General features: G+C 48.5%; 1 protein-coding gene across 6 annotated transcripts in view; it reads right to left on the bottom strand.

Moving 5' to 3' along the window:
• PAPLA1 (Phosphatidic Acid Phospholipase A1) overlaps positions 1-13,730 on the bottom strand; it is an 88,508-nt gene that overhangs the window by 14,160 nt on the left and 60,618 nt on the right. For 2 of the 6 annotated variants that reach the window (XM_084605077.1, XM_084607961.1), the window contains exons 5-9: positions 6,995-7,136; positions 6,095-6,230; positions 5,873-5,963; positions 5,636-5,821; positions 5,326-5,467 (exon numbers count right to left, since the gene is read on the bottom strand). In XM_084605077.1, coding sequence (XP_084461203.1) covers positions 5,326-5,467; positions 5,636-5,821; positions 5,873-5,963; positions 6,095-6,230; positions 6,995-7,136 — 697 coding nt within the window. The remainder of the gene's footprint in view (positions 1-5,325; positions 5,468-5,635; positions 5,822-5,872; positions 5,964-6,094; positions 6,231-6,994; positions 7,137-13,730) is intronic. The other 4 variants (XM_084606641.1, XM_084605447.1, XM_084605860.1 and 1 more) reach the window with 3 other exon arrangements.

Below are 13,730 nucleotides of genomic sequence, written 5' to 3'. Positions count from 1 at the left end.
TCACTTAAAACGCAGAATTAAAAGCTTGAGAAAATCCAACAAATCAAGCCCGGTCTCAGAATTCTGCCAAAAGATAATATTTTACACAAAAAGCTGAAAGAGAAGACAAAAGAAGCGAAGCAGCGATACTGCAGTACAACACTTAGCCATTTTATAGAAGAATCGCCCCACAAATTCTGGCGCTATATTAGCGACAAAGAAAATCGTCCAGACCCTTTGCCTCTTCTTGAAGAGAAAAAGCAGGCAGAAGCATTTAATGTATTTTTTCAATCCGTACTTACACCTGACAATGGTATTATCCATCCCTTTCAGCAAGAAAACAGAAACCAATATGGCGTGCTAGGTGCCCCTGTCGTAACCGAAGAGGGAGTATTATCACTGTTGTTAAACCTAGACGACAAGAAGTGCACCAGTCCTGACGGATTACCTAATGTCTTCTTCAAACGATATGCCGAACCTATGAGCAAGTACTTATGCCTTGTGTTCAATAAGTCTATCCGCGAGCGTTGCCTCCCCATGGAATGGAAAGTTGCAAAAATAATACCAGTTCATAAATCAGGTGATAAGTTTTGCCAATCAAATTACAGGCCCATTTCTCTTACTTGTACTTCCTGTAAATTGTTAGAACACATTATACTCAAATCAGAGTTCATTCGAGAGGATGATGGATAACATCTTGCGGAAGTTCAAGTGGCACATCTGCCTCTGCTACTTGGACGACATTGTTGTCTTTTCCACCGACTTGGCTACGCACCAAGAGCACTTGCGGCAAGTTTTGGTTTGTCTTATTGACGCTGGCCTACAACTGAATCTCAAGAAGTGTCACTTCGGTGCCCGGCAGTTGACAATTTTGGGTCACATCGTCTCTAAGGAAGGTGTTCGCCCTGATCCAGCCAAGCTGCGAGCAGTGGCGGAGTTTCCTAAACCGGTCTCACTCAAGCAACTTCGAAGCTTCATAGGTCTGTGCTCGTATTTTCGGCGCTTCGTACGGAATTTCGCTTCTATTATTGCACCCCTGACGAAGCTACTCGGGGAAAACAGTGACTTAACTGCCTGGTCGGCTGAGTGCGACAAAGCGTTTACCGCATTGCGCCATCTGTTAACATCGCCACCAATCCTTCGCCACTACGACCCAACAGCACCCACCGAGGTCCATACTGATGCGAGTGGCGTTGGCCTCGGAGCTGTCTTGGCACAACGAAAAAACGGCTTTCACGAATATGTCGTCGCGTACGCGAGTCGTGTCCTCTCTAAAGCTGAATGCAACTACTCAGTTACGGAAAAGGAGTGCTTGGCAATTGTGTGGGCACTAACGAAATTCCGACCCTACCTGTACGGTCGCCAGTTTGACGTTGTCACGGACCACCATGCGTTATGTTGGCTGTCCTCTCTTAAAGGCCCGCCTGGCCGCCTTGCACGATGGGCTCTCCGCCTTCAGGAAGTTGACATCCGCGTTATATATCGCTCTGGCTGTAAACACATGGACGCCGACGCTCTGTCTCATTCTCCCCTCTCCAATGAACCTGCTTGCTCCACGGCGGCTGATCCCGTCCTCTCGTCTCTAACCATCGCTGATATGCCTGCGGAGCAGCGCAAAGACCCGTGGCTCGCATCTCTTATCGGCATCGCATTCACTTCTAACGCTGCTGCGCCTTCTCGGACTTTACGCCGTCAAGCACCACACTTTGCCCTACGAGACGGTCTTCTCTACCACCGCAATTATATGCCTGACGGTCGACGGTGGCTTCTCGTCATTCCCCGCCATTTATGACATGAAATTTGCGCCTCTTTCCATGACGACCCTCAGTGTGCCCATCCCGGTGTAGTCAAGATGTTTAAAAAAATTTCTCAACGCTACTATTGGCGCGGTTATATTCGCAAATATGTCCGCTCCTGCATCGCCGCCGCAAGTCATCCACACCTCGTGCTTCTGGCCCCTTACAACCCCTTCCATGCCCGGCCCATCCTTTTGATCGTGTTGGTGTTGGTCTTTACGGGCCACTTCCCTGCCCGGTCTCTGGGAACCGCTGGATTATCGTCGGCATCGACCTCCTCACCCGATATGCGGAGACCGCCGCCCTACCTGCCGCTACTGCCCGTGAAGTTGCCCTGTATTTTCTTCATCATTTTGTTCTTCGCCACCGCGCGCCACATGAGCTACTGAGTGACAGAGGCCGAGTCTTCCTTTCCAACGTCGTTGAAGCTCTACTGGCCGAATGTCGAATCATACATCGGACCACCACAGCCTATCACCCTCAAACTAACGGGCTGACTGAGCGCTTGAATCGTACTCTCGGAAATATGCTCACGATGTACGTTGCCGCCAATCAGACTAACTGGGACGCTGTTCTTCCTTTCGTAACGTACGCTTACAACACTGCCACGCAGTCAACTACCGGATTTAGCCCTTTCTCCTCTTTTATGGCCGTGAGGCATCGTCCACGATGGACACTATATTACCATATCGTCCCGACTCCTCCGAGTGAACTCCCCTTTCCGACGCTGCAAAGCATGCGGAGGAATGTCGCCAGCTGGCCCGCAGTTTAACATCGGAATCACAAGGGCGCTAAAAGCATCGTCACGACATAGATCAGACGCCACATGTTTTCCCTACAGGATCCCTCGTTTGACTCTGGGTTCCTGGCACCCCACCGGGATTGTCATCGAAATTTCGAGCTGAGTACCACGGCCCCTACTGCATCGTTCACCGAACCTCCCCTGTAAATTATATCGTGGAGCCACTCACCCCCTTTTCGGACATGCGTCATCGCGGTCACGAAACTGTGCACGTGAGCCGCCTCGAAACGTACTACGACCCGCTCGTCTTGTCCTCACCATAGGTCGCCAGGGTGGCTCCTCTTCGCTCCCGGGGAAATTGTAGTGAACGAAGAACGGATTCACGAAGACGAGGAAGAGGACGAGGAAGTGCCGCTGCGGTGCTCGAGCTCGCTGGTTTTGTGCCTCGACTGACTGTGTTCTTGTGTTGTTCGCCGTGCCGCTTACAGAGGGCTATATACCGTGTTGAACCCTCAGTAAAACCCCTTTCAAGCCAAACAATATTCTTCATTCTCACCAACACGGCTTCAGGCACGGCCTGTCTACTGTCACAAACTTGTCGAGATTTTACACGATTATGCTAAAGCAATAAATGACCAAACACAAATAGATGCAATCTTTCTAGACTTCTCAAAGGCCTTCGATCGTGTGTGCTATGCTGAACTGCTACAGAAACTAAATCACATATATTAGGAGATGGGCCTATAGTACAATGGATTTCCAACTATTTAACTGACCGTTGCCAGTTTGTGCAACTCGGTGACCACATTTCAGATACTGTCCCGGTCATTTCTGGTGTACCGCAGGGCTCTGTTCTAGCCCCAATTCTGTTCCTTCTCTTCATTAATGACACTGCCAACCAGACAAAATCCAAACTAAGGCTGTTCACTGATGATTGCGTCCTGTACAGAGAAATAAAAAGCCAAGAAGATCAAATACTCTTAAACAACGATATAGGAAAGATAGCTGAATGGTGTTCGGAATGGCAAATGGCCCTTAACTTTGACAAAACAGTTTCTATGACTGTAACAAAAAAGGAATCTAAACTGAATTTTCCTTATGGTTATGGCAGCTCCACACTCAAGACAGTCACTGAACATAAATGCTTAGGCGTCATTACATCAACCAACCTGGGGTGGACTGCTCACGTGGAGCACGTGGCCAATAAAGCAATGCGAAAGCTCATGTTTTGAAATGAGCCCTGCGGTATTCCACAAAGGAAGCCAAGCTTTTGGCCTACATAACGATCATTCGCCCAATTCTAGAATATGCAAACGTTGCATGGTTCCCGCATACGCAAGATCACATAGCCACACTTGAGGCTGTCCAGCAAAAAGGTGTGCACTTTATCTACAACAGATATAGGCGTACCGACTCACCGACGCAGATGTTGTCTGAAATCGGGCTTGATACGCTAGCTAGTCGTGCGACGTTTCACAGGCTGAAAGCTCTTGCATATATTTTGATTTTGACATTTTGATATTTTGATTGATATATTTTGAGTTGATTTTGACACCTACATTACCTTCAACACTGCCAGAGAAATGTGTCACAAAAATAAACTCACACTAGAAGAATATCTCTGTGCAAATAACATGTTTATGTTTTCCTTTTTTCCGCGAGCTGTACGAGAGTGGAACTCCCTAGACGGTACGGTGACTGCACAGCCAACAGTCGAGAAATTCTTAGAAATGGTTGGCAAAAGTGTGCTGTCAGGAAACAAGACCTGATGTTGTTCTTGTTTTCCATTCTGGGAGCTTTCTGTATTTTTGCAATCTCTGTTTTATGCGTTTTTAAATTCCTTTTTCCAGTGCATTGTCACATTGAATATTTCCCAGTATTCTTTTTATGATTTTGACACAATGTTATGCCTTGTCGACTGCATGTCTGCAGCAAACGCACTCTTGTAAAAATTCCTGAAGGGATTGGCAGTATTATTAAATAAACAAAAATATACAGTGCATCCATGTAGGACAATTTTTTCCATCCCACGGTATTCGCTACCCTCGATAGAAACCGAATGCGCCCGTGCATGAGCATCACAGTACGTCGTGAAATGGCATGGACATGACGAAAGCATATCTCGAGTGTTATAATGGTAACAGCACTTGGGCACGATCCACTTCTGCGGAGCACCACTGAGCGTGCGATGACTGCCTCGAGTGCGAGTTGCATACTATCCGGCAGCGCGCACGCCTGCCACGTCGGCACCAATCAAAGCGTGCACACTGGCGGCCACGCCCGCTGCACCGGATCATGCTAGCGTGTGTGCATGGGTGGCGCGAGGAAGCTAATCACATTACCAGATCACACTATGCTATAACTCTTATCGACATATAGATGAAACATGGGGAGTGGCCAAGTTTGTGATTTGTAAAGCTGTTTTTTCGCAGAAAAGTGATTTGTTTTTCAAGTTCATGATAAAGCGTGAAACTGTGCCTGTAACTAATTTTTTAGCTGCTGCCTCTCTTGTGGTAATGCCACTTCTCTTTCGGATAGCCTCCTTACCTCGCAGGGTCTCATAAGAAGAAATAGAATCAAGGATGACTAGTGTGGTTTCATTACCACTTTGTAGCCACAACAAGAAATTCAAACAATGGGCATGGTGCTGTTTGAATTTCTTTTTATCACAAAAATGAACTAGGCGTCAGTAAACTGCTGCTATGAATGATGATATGATGTGCGTTATCAACAAAATTTTTGGGTTCCACAGGCAACGATACAATGTATACTGTCATAAATGTGGTCTCAATGTAAGCAGCTGCTCACCAGTAGCAGGCATGACTCGCCAGAGCGAACAGGTACTCGTTGAAGCTCTCGATGGGCTTCTCCTGGAGGACATAGTCAATGCGTCGTCCTCCGTTGAGCTGGCCTACACCAATGTCGTCCAGTCCTCCTTGCAAGTCCGTCACTGCAAAATGGGGGGATTACACTTTCTCAGCTATGCCACAGAGGGAGGGCAGGAGATGCTGCATAATAGTACTGCCACTGGAGCCCTAGCCATTTTCTTGGTTTATGTCGAGCCCCTTGCTTTTTGCTTCCATTCTTTTTTACAGGAAACCAACCAATGGAAACAAACCTGTGCTCTCCACTTCTGCCGCCTGGCGGCTCATCTCTTCCTGGAGAACGCGGTCCACTTCTGCCTCCACTTGTGAGGAGCGGTGAGCACGAGCAAACTCGTTGAGCGAATTCCACGTGTACCGGAGGGAATCCATAAACCGCTGCTTCAGATCGGACCCCATCCGGCTGAGGCTCTCCTTGAGCTCTGCAAAGAATGTGCCTTGACACAATGGCCTCGCACCATACAAATGCTTACCCAGGTGCATTCGCTTGCGGCCCTTGTGGTGTGGAATCAAGACGGGGCAGGCCGTAAAGTTGGGATCAATCAGGTTCTCCATGCGGTACGCCTGTCAGCACACACCAGGTGTGACTCAACAGCAGAGTGAAACAGGGAAAAGGCCACTTACCACAGGGTCAAACTGCAATATGAAACCAAAAGGGTAAATTGTGACACCAGAGGCTGTCAACTCCTCCTCACCGGGTGGAAGATGTTGAAAAAGGCCGGGCAAGTAGGCAGCTTGAAGTCTTGGCCCAGTGTCTCATTGCCCCGCACCACCAGAAACATGGCAATGGGAGATCCCAGAGCAAAGAAGCAGCTGGGATGGAAGTTGATCCTGCAACACATACACTGCCATTCTTTATGCCAGGTATTCAAGCAATGGCCATAAGAAATGGGAACAATAACATTAAAATTTAACACCTGGCATATCACTGCCATCAGAGCCACCAAATGCAGGTTAAAAAATTCTTCTTTCAATGAAAACTTGTGCAAAAAAAGCATACATTCCTACTCCCGTTAAGGTGGGACTATTGGCTGGTTTTGGTTGAACTAGCGTGGTGGCTCAGTGGTGGAAATTTAATAGTGGAAGGATGGCCAGTACCTACGAGATGAGCAGCAGGGTGCTCAGCTGGGTCCTTCCAAGTGAGTAGGCGCCTCTAAAAGCCCTGCTTCCCCACATTTCCATTTCTCCCCACCAGTGCACTGCTACAGTTGGTCTTAAAAGTAGTGATCAGCAATAAAGACATCCAACTTGTGGTTGTTGCACCCTTGTAGCAACATTTGTGGCTAATGGCCTCCTGTTACAATAACATCACCACACTATACAGTTTAGAAAAATATTTCCCCCAGTTTAAATATAGCTTTTAACAATAAAAGTTGGCTCCTTTTTACCAGCTCTTCAAAAGCATTTCCTAGTCCCCTTAGCCAAACGAGAGCAGTTCATCCTTGATTGGTTTATAGAGTTTAATGTCCCAAAGCAACTGAGGCTAAGAGATTTCAACCACTTCTGATGCAAGGCAGTCAAGCTCCCCAAGCACATCACCACCGCAGTGGGGTGTTTACACTGAATACAAGCAAACGTTTTGATATCTTCCTCACTTGGGGTAGCTGACCGAAAGCTGGCCAGTGCCAGCAACACCCATGGCATAGTTGACTGAGGCCACGCTCTCGCGCTTGCGGCCAGGACTGAGAGGGGGCTGCTGCTGGGGAGCCCGGGTGGCTGGCTGCTGCAAAGGGACATCTGTCTATAAGGTGATAAACACTCTACATGAGCTCACAAATCTCATTACAGTTATGCAAGGTCAAACTAAGATGTAAAACAAACCTTTAAGAATCTTGCTAGTTTTGCACACATGCTAGTCTACCCAAGAAACAAACCTCAACTCTGGAACGTCCCGACTAGTAGAAGTAACTGATTCACAAAACATATCAAACGCATTACCACGCCTTCTGGACAAACTTGAGGCACAAAATGCTGACATGTCCCAATCATCTTTGAAACACCTGAGAAAAATCATTTCCTGGCAACGATCTGACTTTGTGTAAAAGAACTTGTAGACGGGCTAGATGGTTTTCAGCTTCAGACGGCATTCTTAGCGCTAAGAATGCCGCCTAATCGTTTCATTGTAGTAAAAAATGCGAGGGCATTTCAAGCTGATATTTCAGGAGAAGTCTTGCATGGTTGTGACACATTTGTAGGTATTTATAGTTGTTTTGCTTGCATGTTGGTTCGTCTTGAATGAAGCATTCACTTTTCTGCTTTTGTCACCTTCATGAGTGGGATTGTAATGACATTACAATCACAGCCACCATGAAGCCCATGCAATCAAGGACAAGGGAGCTACTTCTACAACATGACATGGCTGAGAAATATATTTTCCCACTACCACATTTAACCGGTTTCTGTTCAGAAAGTTGCAAGTGTGGCTCGTTAAAGAGATTGGCAAGCTAGGCAGCTGGCTTCCCGGTTAACCATGTAGGACAATGCTTCAGGAATCTTTTGGGACCATTGCTCATCTGTGCAATAAAACATGCAGGCAGATAGTATGGCAACCCCATTTTCAATGTCCCAGTGTGCTTCACTTCAGTAAGTGACAAGTGAAGAAATATTTACCCAGAACGGGGTGGTCTTAACAAAAATGGCATCAGGATGCGCTGCAAATTTGGCACTCTCATGATGCTTCTACTGTGGATTTTTTCAATGAAAGCACGTTTCGGAACCCGTAGGTAGTCAGTGACCTTAGATTTTTTCAACCATGCTACTACCTGACCAGACGGCATTTCGTCAAACCTTGGGTTACATCAATATGAGCATACTTTCAACTTTACAAGAACAGCATGGCTTAGGCAGAAGGAAGACACACACGCTGACTTACAACTGAAAGTTATTGCTTGGAAGGGAGAAATAAATAGGTCAGGCTCCAAACAACAAGGGCAGCATCATACCAACTCACCCAATTACCAGTTCTATCGAGTTTCAATTTCAGCTTGCTCTTGAGCAGTTACTTCCATTTGCTAGTAGTCAGCAACTAGAAAAGTGGCTCCTGCAGAACTTGAGCACGTGCAAAGCTCTTCCAGCAACATGGGCTGGGGTTTGAGCAGTGGCTTACAGAGAACAGCTCCTCTTGACAGCAAGCTAGATTGCACTCTTCCACTCTTTACAAAACGTGCCAGCCATAAACCATGAAGTTAGAAAAAGCTGCAAACTGTGCTATCATCAGAGGAATAAACGAATATATTTATCAATTTAGCAATGTTGCTATGGAGCACCTTCAAAATAGACTGTACTGCACAACATCACAGTTCCTGGTAGCTTGGCTTCACTCATTTTGTTAGTCCAGTTGGGAGAGTGGGTATGCCAGACTCTCAACAACCACCACTGCTTTCGAGAAGCGCTAAAAAATAGATAGTCAGGCCCAAAATATTTTAACACCTAAGAGAGAGCATAGCATATTTTGCTTATCTTTATTGTGGCTGTTTATTTTTCATCATCACTGTGGTGACGCCGCGCGTCGGTGCCCAGGAGAGATAAGATTCCGGGGCGGCGCGTGCCACCAAATGACCCCCGTTTATTCTGATGACGATGTTTATATACAGATGACAGTAGGTTGTGCTCGTGATGAAATAGCACCCTCTATACACAACATCTTTCCCCCCTTAGATAAACAACAAAAATGCATGCTAAAACTCAAGATTGCTGCAGGCAGGCAAAAACGAACGATTTAGGTTACGTAATCCTGGTACCACGTGGGCGCTGTCCGTTGTCGCCGAGATCTACGCGGCACCCCTGCAGCCACATTTTCCGTCCGCCCAGTGGTTCCTTGCTGTTGAGAATGTTCCATTTGCTGCCCATCAAGCACAACACACACTGCACCAGAAGTCTGAGAAAGTTCTTCATGCAGTGTGTCTGCCTCTGCCGCATCCTGCACAGACTCCTGACGATCGTCACCCGATGTTGCAGTGTCTGCTGTTGCCAAAGCCGTGTCCCGAGTATCAAGGCCTGCAGGAGACTCGAAGTAAGGCACATCCATCTCCAACCCGACTGCTACAGCACGATGCCCCTTCACTTTCTCAACCAACAGCGGTGCATCTTGTTGACCTCCCCGGGCAACTACTGACAACTTCGATGCATTCCATTTCTTCCCATCTGCCAGCAAAAATGAATTCCTGCCTATACGCTTCTTCACCTCCAGGGGCAAGGAAAACTTCTGCTCGCTTTTTACGCCGAAACCTCGTCGTACCTTCACAAAATCCCCCACGTTGATGGTGGAATCTCTGGCACCCCGTTTCTCATCCGTGTAGCTTTTCACTTGCTGTTGCCGGTTCTTGACCCGCTGTCGTAAGTCTGCCATGTGCACCACTGGCTCATCGAAGAATCCTTCTCCTGGAAAGCCAACCACATCTAAGCGAGTACGAGGTCTCCTTCCGTGTAGCAAGAATGCTGGAGACACCCCTGTTGTGGCGTGTGGTGTAGCCCTGTAGACACTCAGGTACTCCAAGATGGCTTCCTTCAATGGCCTGCGCTCCAGTGACGCAGTCTGCAGGTACTCCTTCAAAACGCGATTAAACCTTTTGACCTGGCCATTGCACTGAGGGTAATACAATGATGTCACACAATGGTCAATACCGCTGGCCTTTAAAAATTCCTGAAAGTATGTGGACATGAATTGACGGCCATTGTCTGTGACCACACTTCCTGGGTACCCTTCCCGTGCAAAAAGCTCTAGCAAGACCTTGACTACTGACTGTGCGGTTATAGATGAAACAAAAACCACTTCAGGCCACTTGCTGTGATAATCCACGATTGTTACTGCAAACCTGCAGTCAGGCGGTGCACGTTCCATTGGCCCCACAATATCTATTCCTAACTTATGCCATGGCTTCTCAGGCCATTCTACTGGCTGCAATGGTGCTGTCATAGTTTTTGCAGACTTATCTGCGGCTTTACAAACTGCACAGTTCCTGATGGCATTTTCCACATCGTCATCTATCCTGGGCCACCAGTACAACTCTCGTAGCCGTTGCTTTGTTCTGACAATGCCCGGATGAGATTCATCAGCAAGTGCAACAAACTTGGATATGAGATCTGCTAGAGGCACTATACGCTCTGCACAAAACAACAACCCCTCCACAACAGACAGTTCATCCCAAATGCGTGCGAACAACAACAGTTTTCCTGCGAGCTCCTTTTTTTCTGGCCACCCAGATACGACATGCTGCATCACTTGTTGCAGCAGCGGGTCATTCTGTGTTGCTTCCTGTAGCTGATTTTTCATAACGACACTTGATATTGCAGCAACTACCTCCTCCAAAGGCTCACCTTCCATTGATGGCACGGGCAACCGGGATAGTGCATCAGCCACCACGTTGGTTTCTCCCTTTGTGTACTGTACGGAGAAGTTATACTGCATGAGTCTTGCACACCACCTTTCAATTCGAAGGGGACGCCGACCTGTGCCATTGCTGGATAGCAAGGTCACTAGCGCCTGATGGTCAGTCCCTAAAATAAATTTTCGGCCCCACAAATACACATGCCAATGCTCGCAAGCCCATAGGCACGATAATGCTTCCCGTTCTCCGGTAGAATACTTGCGCTCTTGTGGTGACAAGGTCCTGGACGCGAATGCCACCGTGCGTGACTCCCCATCAACAACTTGTTGCAACACAGCCCCTAACCCGTAGGCTGAAGCATCAGCAGTCACCTGTACCGGTAGCGCGCTGTCGAACATGGCTACAGCGCCGCACGATGCCAGCAGCGACTTGGCCTTGCAGAAACTGTCTTCCGCGCTCTGGTCCCAGCAGAACTCCTGGCCCTTGCGAAGAAGCCGCCGCAATGGCTCCACTTCCTCTGCATAATGTGGAATGAAGCGAGAATAATAGCCGAGAAGTCCCAAAAAAGAACGCAGACCAACCACATCAGTCGGTGGCTGCGCGTGAAGAATCGCCTCAACTTTCGACTTGAGGGGCCTGAGCCCTTCAGCACTGACATGGTGGCCCAAAAATAACAGTTCTTGCACTTCAAACACACATTTCTTGTTTAGTTGCAAGCCGGCTTTAGCAATACGTTGCAATACCTCACGCAAGTGGTTGGTGTGTTCCCCTTTTGTCCTGCCGAAGACAATGATATCATCAATATAGAACAGAACGCCATTACAACCCTTCAATATCTCCTGCATCATCCGCTGAAATGCAGCAGGGGCCGAAGCGAGGCCAAAACATACTCTGCGGAAACGGAACAGCCCTTCATGCGTCACGAACATTGTTATTTCTCGACTGCCTTCAGCCAGCTCCACTTGGTAGTATGCGGATGCCAAGTCTAATTTTGAAAACCATGCTGCCCCATTCAGCTCGTTCAAAAGTTCCTCAGTATGAGGCAGTGGAAATCCACCAGCCACCACTGCTTTGTTTGCTTCCCGCAAATCTACGCAGAGGCGGATCCTTCCATCCTTTTTCTTCACTACAACTATTGGCGACACCCACTGTGACGCGTTTACACGCTCTATGATGCCTTCCTGTTCCAGTCTTGCTAACTCATTAGAAACTTGTTCTCTGAGTGCCAAGGGCAGGCGCTGAACCTTCGCTGCCACGGGCTTCACATCGGCGCGCAGCTTCACTTCATGCACAAAGTCTTTTGCCAAACCCAATTTATCAGAGAAAAGGGAAGAAAACTCACATAATTCTGGGGGCAGCGACTCGGTGCTCACAGTCGTCTGCAAACATGCCAAAGATGCTCCATCAATGCGCAACCGCAGCTGCTTGACTGCATCTAAACCCAACAATGCCATGCCCTGCGGAACCACGTGAAAACGAACGTTGGCAGATACACTCCCGTACACCGTCTTGGCCACAAAACACCCCATGACCGGAATTGTTTGGCCAGAGAAGTCCCGCAGCGTCGCCATGGCAGGACCCAAATCAAACCGGCAGGCGAACTTTTCTTGGTATAGATGGTAAGGTAAAATGGACACAGCTGAGCCCGTGTCTACCAGCAGCTGGACTAATTCGTCCTCAATGCACACATCAACGGCCAAAATCCCGTTTCACCTGCGTCACTGTCAGCATGCCCAACACCTCCGTGCAGTCTTCATCTCGAATAGCGCGCACTTCTGCTTCTCCACGACTTTCACACACTACTTGGAAATGCCCAATCTTGTGGCACCTTGCACAACGCTTCCCTCGCGCCTTGCATTCCCGCGAGTTGGCTAAGTGTCCTGCTGAGCCGCATCGGTAGCACTTGCACACAGAGGCCGACGAAGAACCGCCCCTCAGCGGCTGACCTCTTGCCTCCGTCACTCGCTGGACTGGATAAGCGTCGTAACCGTCTTTATACAGTCGAGCACCGTTTACCGCCTCTTCATACGCCCGCAGGATGTCAACGGCCTGATCCAACGTAAGCGTCGACCCTTTCAGTAACAGCATCTGTCGCAGTTCTACACTTCGAATGCCATCCACGACCTTATCACGCAAAGCTGTCTCAAGAAAATCACCAAAGTCGCAATTCTTCGCCAGTTGCCGGAGAGCAGTGACGTAGTCCCGTATCGGTTCGTCCGGAAGTTGTTGCCGCAGCGTGAATCGGCGACGCTCAACAAGAACATTCACAGCGCTTGTGAAATGGCGTTCCAGCAAGGCGAGCGCTTCTTGGTAAACGTCCGCAGAAGCTTTGCTCGTGACCGGTCCCGGAGTAAGCGTGCGGAAAACCCGACGGCCTTCAACGCCTAGGCATTGCAATAGAATGGCCCTCTTCCGTACCTGCGATTTCTCGTCGAGTCCGGTTGCTTGTAGGAAATTTTCGAAGTCCTCCTTCCATTGGTGCCATGGTACAGGCGGTTGTCCAGGTACTTCCAGGAAAAGGCCCACTGGCGGTAGCGCAAACGAATCCATCGCCTGACACGCCTCTCGCGCGTGACTAGCCGCAATCCTGTAGTCGAGATGGCCAAATGTCAAGCCGCAGGTCTGTCGACTGCGCCAGTATGTGGTGACGCCGCGCGTCGGTGCCCAGGAGAGATAAGATTCCGGGGCGGCGCGTGCCACCAAATGACCCCCGTTTATTCTGATGACGATGTTTATATACAGATGACAGTAGGTTGTGCTCGTGATGAAATAGCGCCCTCTATACACAACAATCACCATCATCATCAGCCTGACTATACCCACTGCAGGGCGAAGGCCTCTCCCATATTTCTCCACTTAACCCAGTTCTGTGCTAGCTGCATCCACTTGACCCCTGCGAACTTCTTAACCTCATCCGCCCACCTAACTTTCTGCCACCTCCTGCTACGCTTTCCTTCCCTTGGAATGCAGTTTGTTACCCTAAGCGACCATCGGTTATCCTCTC

This window comes from Amblyomma maculatum, chromosome 1 (assembly GCF_055883805.1).
Source record: "Amblyomma maculatum isolate TAMU_Amacu chromosome 1, ASM5588380v1, whole genome shotgun sequence".
Taxonomy (NCBI): domain Eukaryota; kingdom Metazoa; phylum Arthropoda; class Arachnida; order Ixodida; family Ixodidae; genus Amblyomma; species Amblyomma maculatum.
The sequence above is the reverse complement of the archived record's forward strand: the minus strand, read 5'-3'. Positions and strand labels throughout refer to the sequence as shown.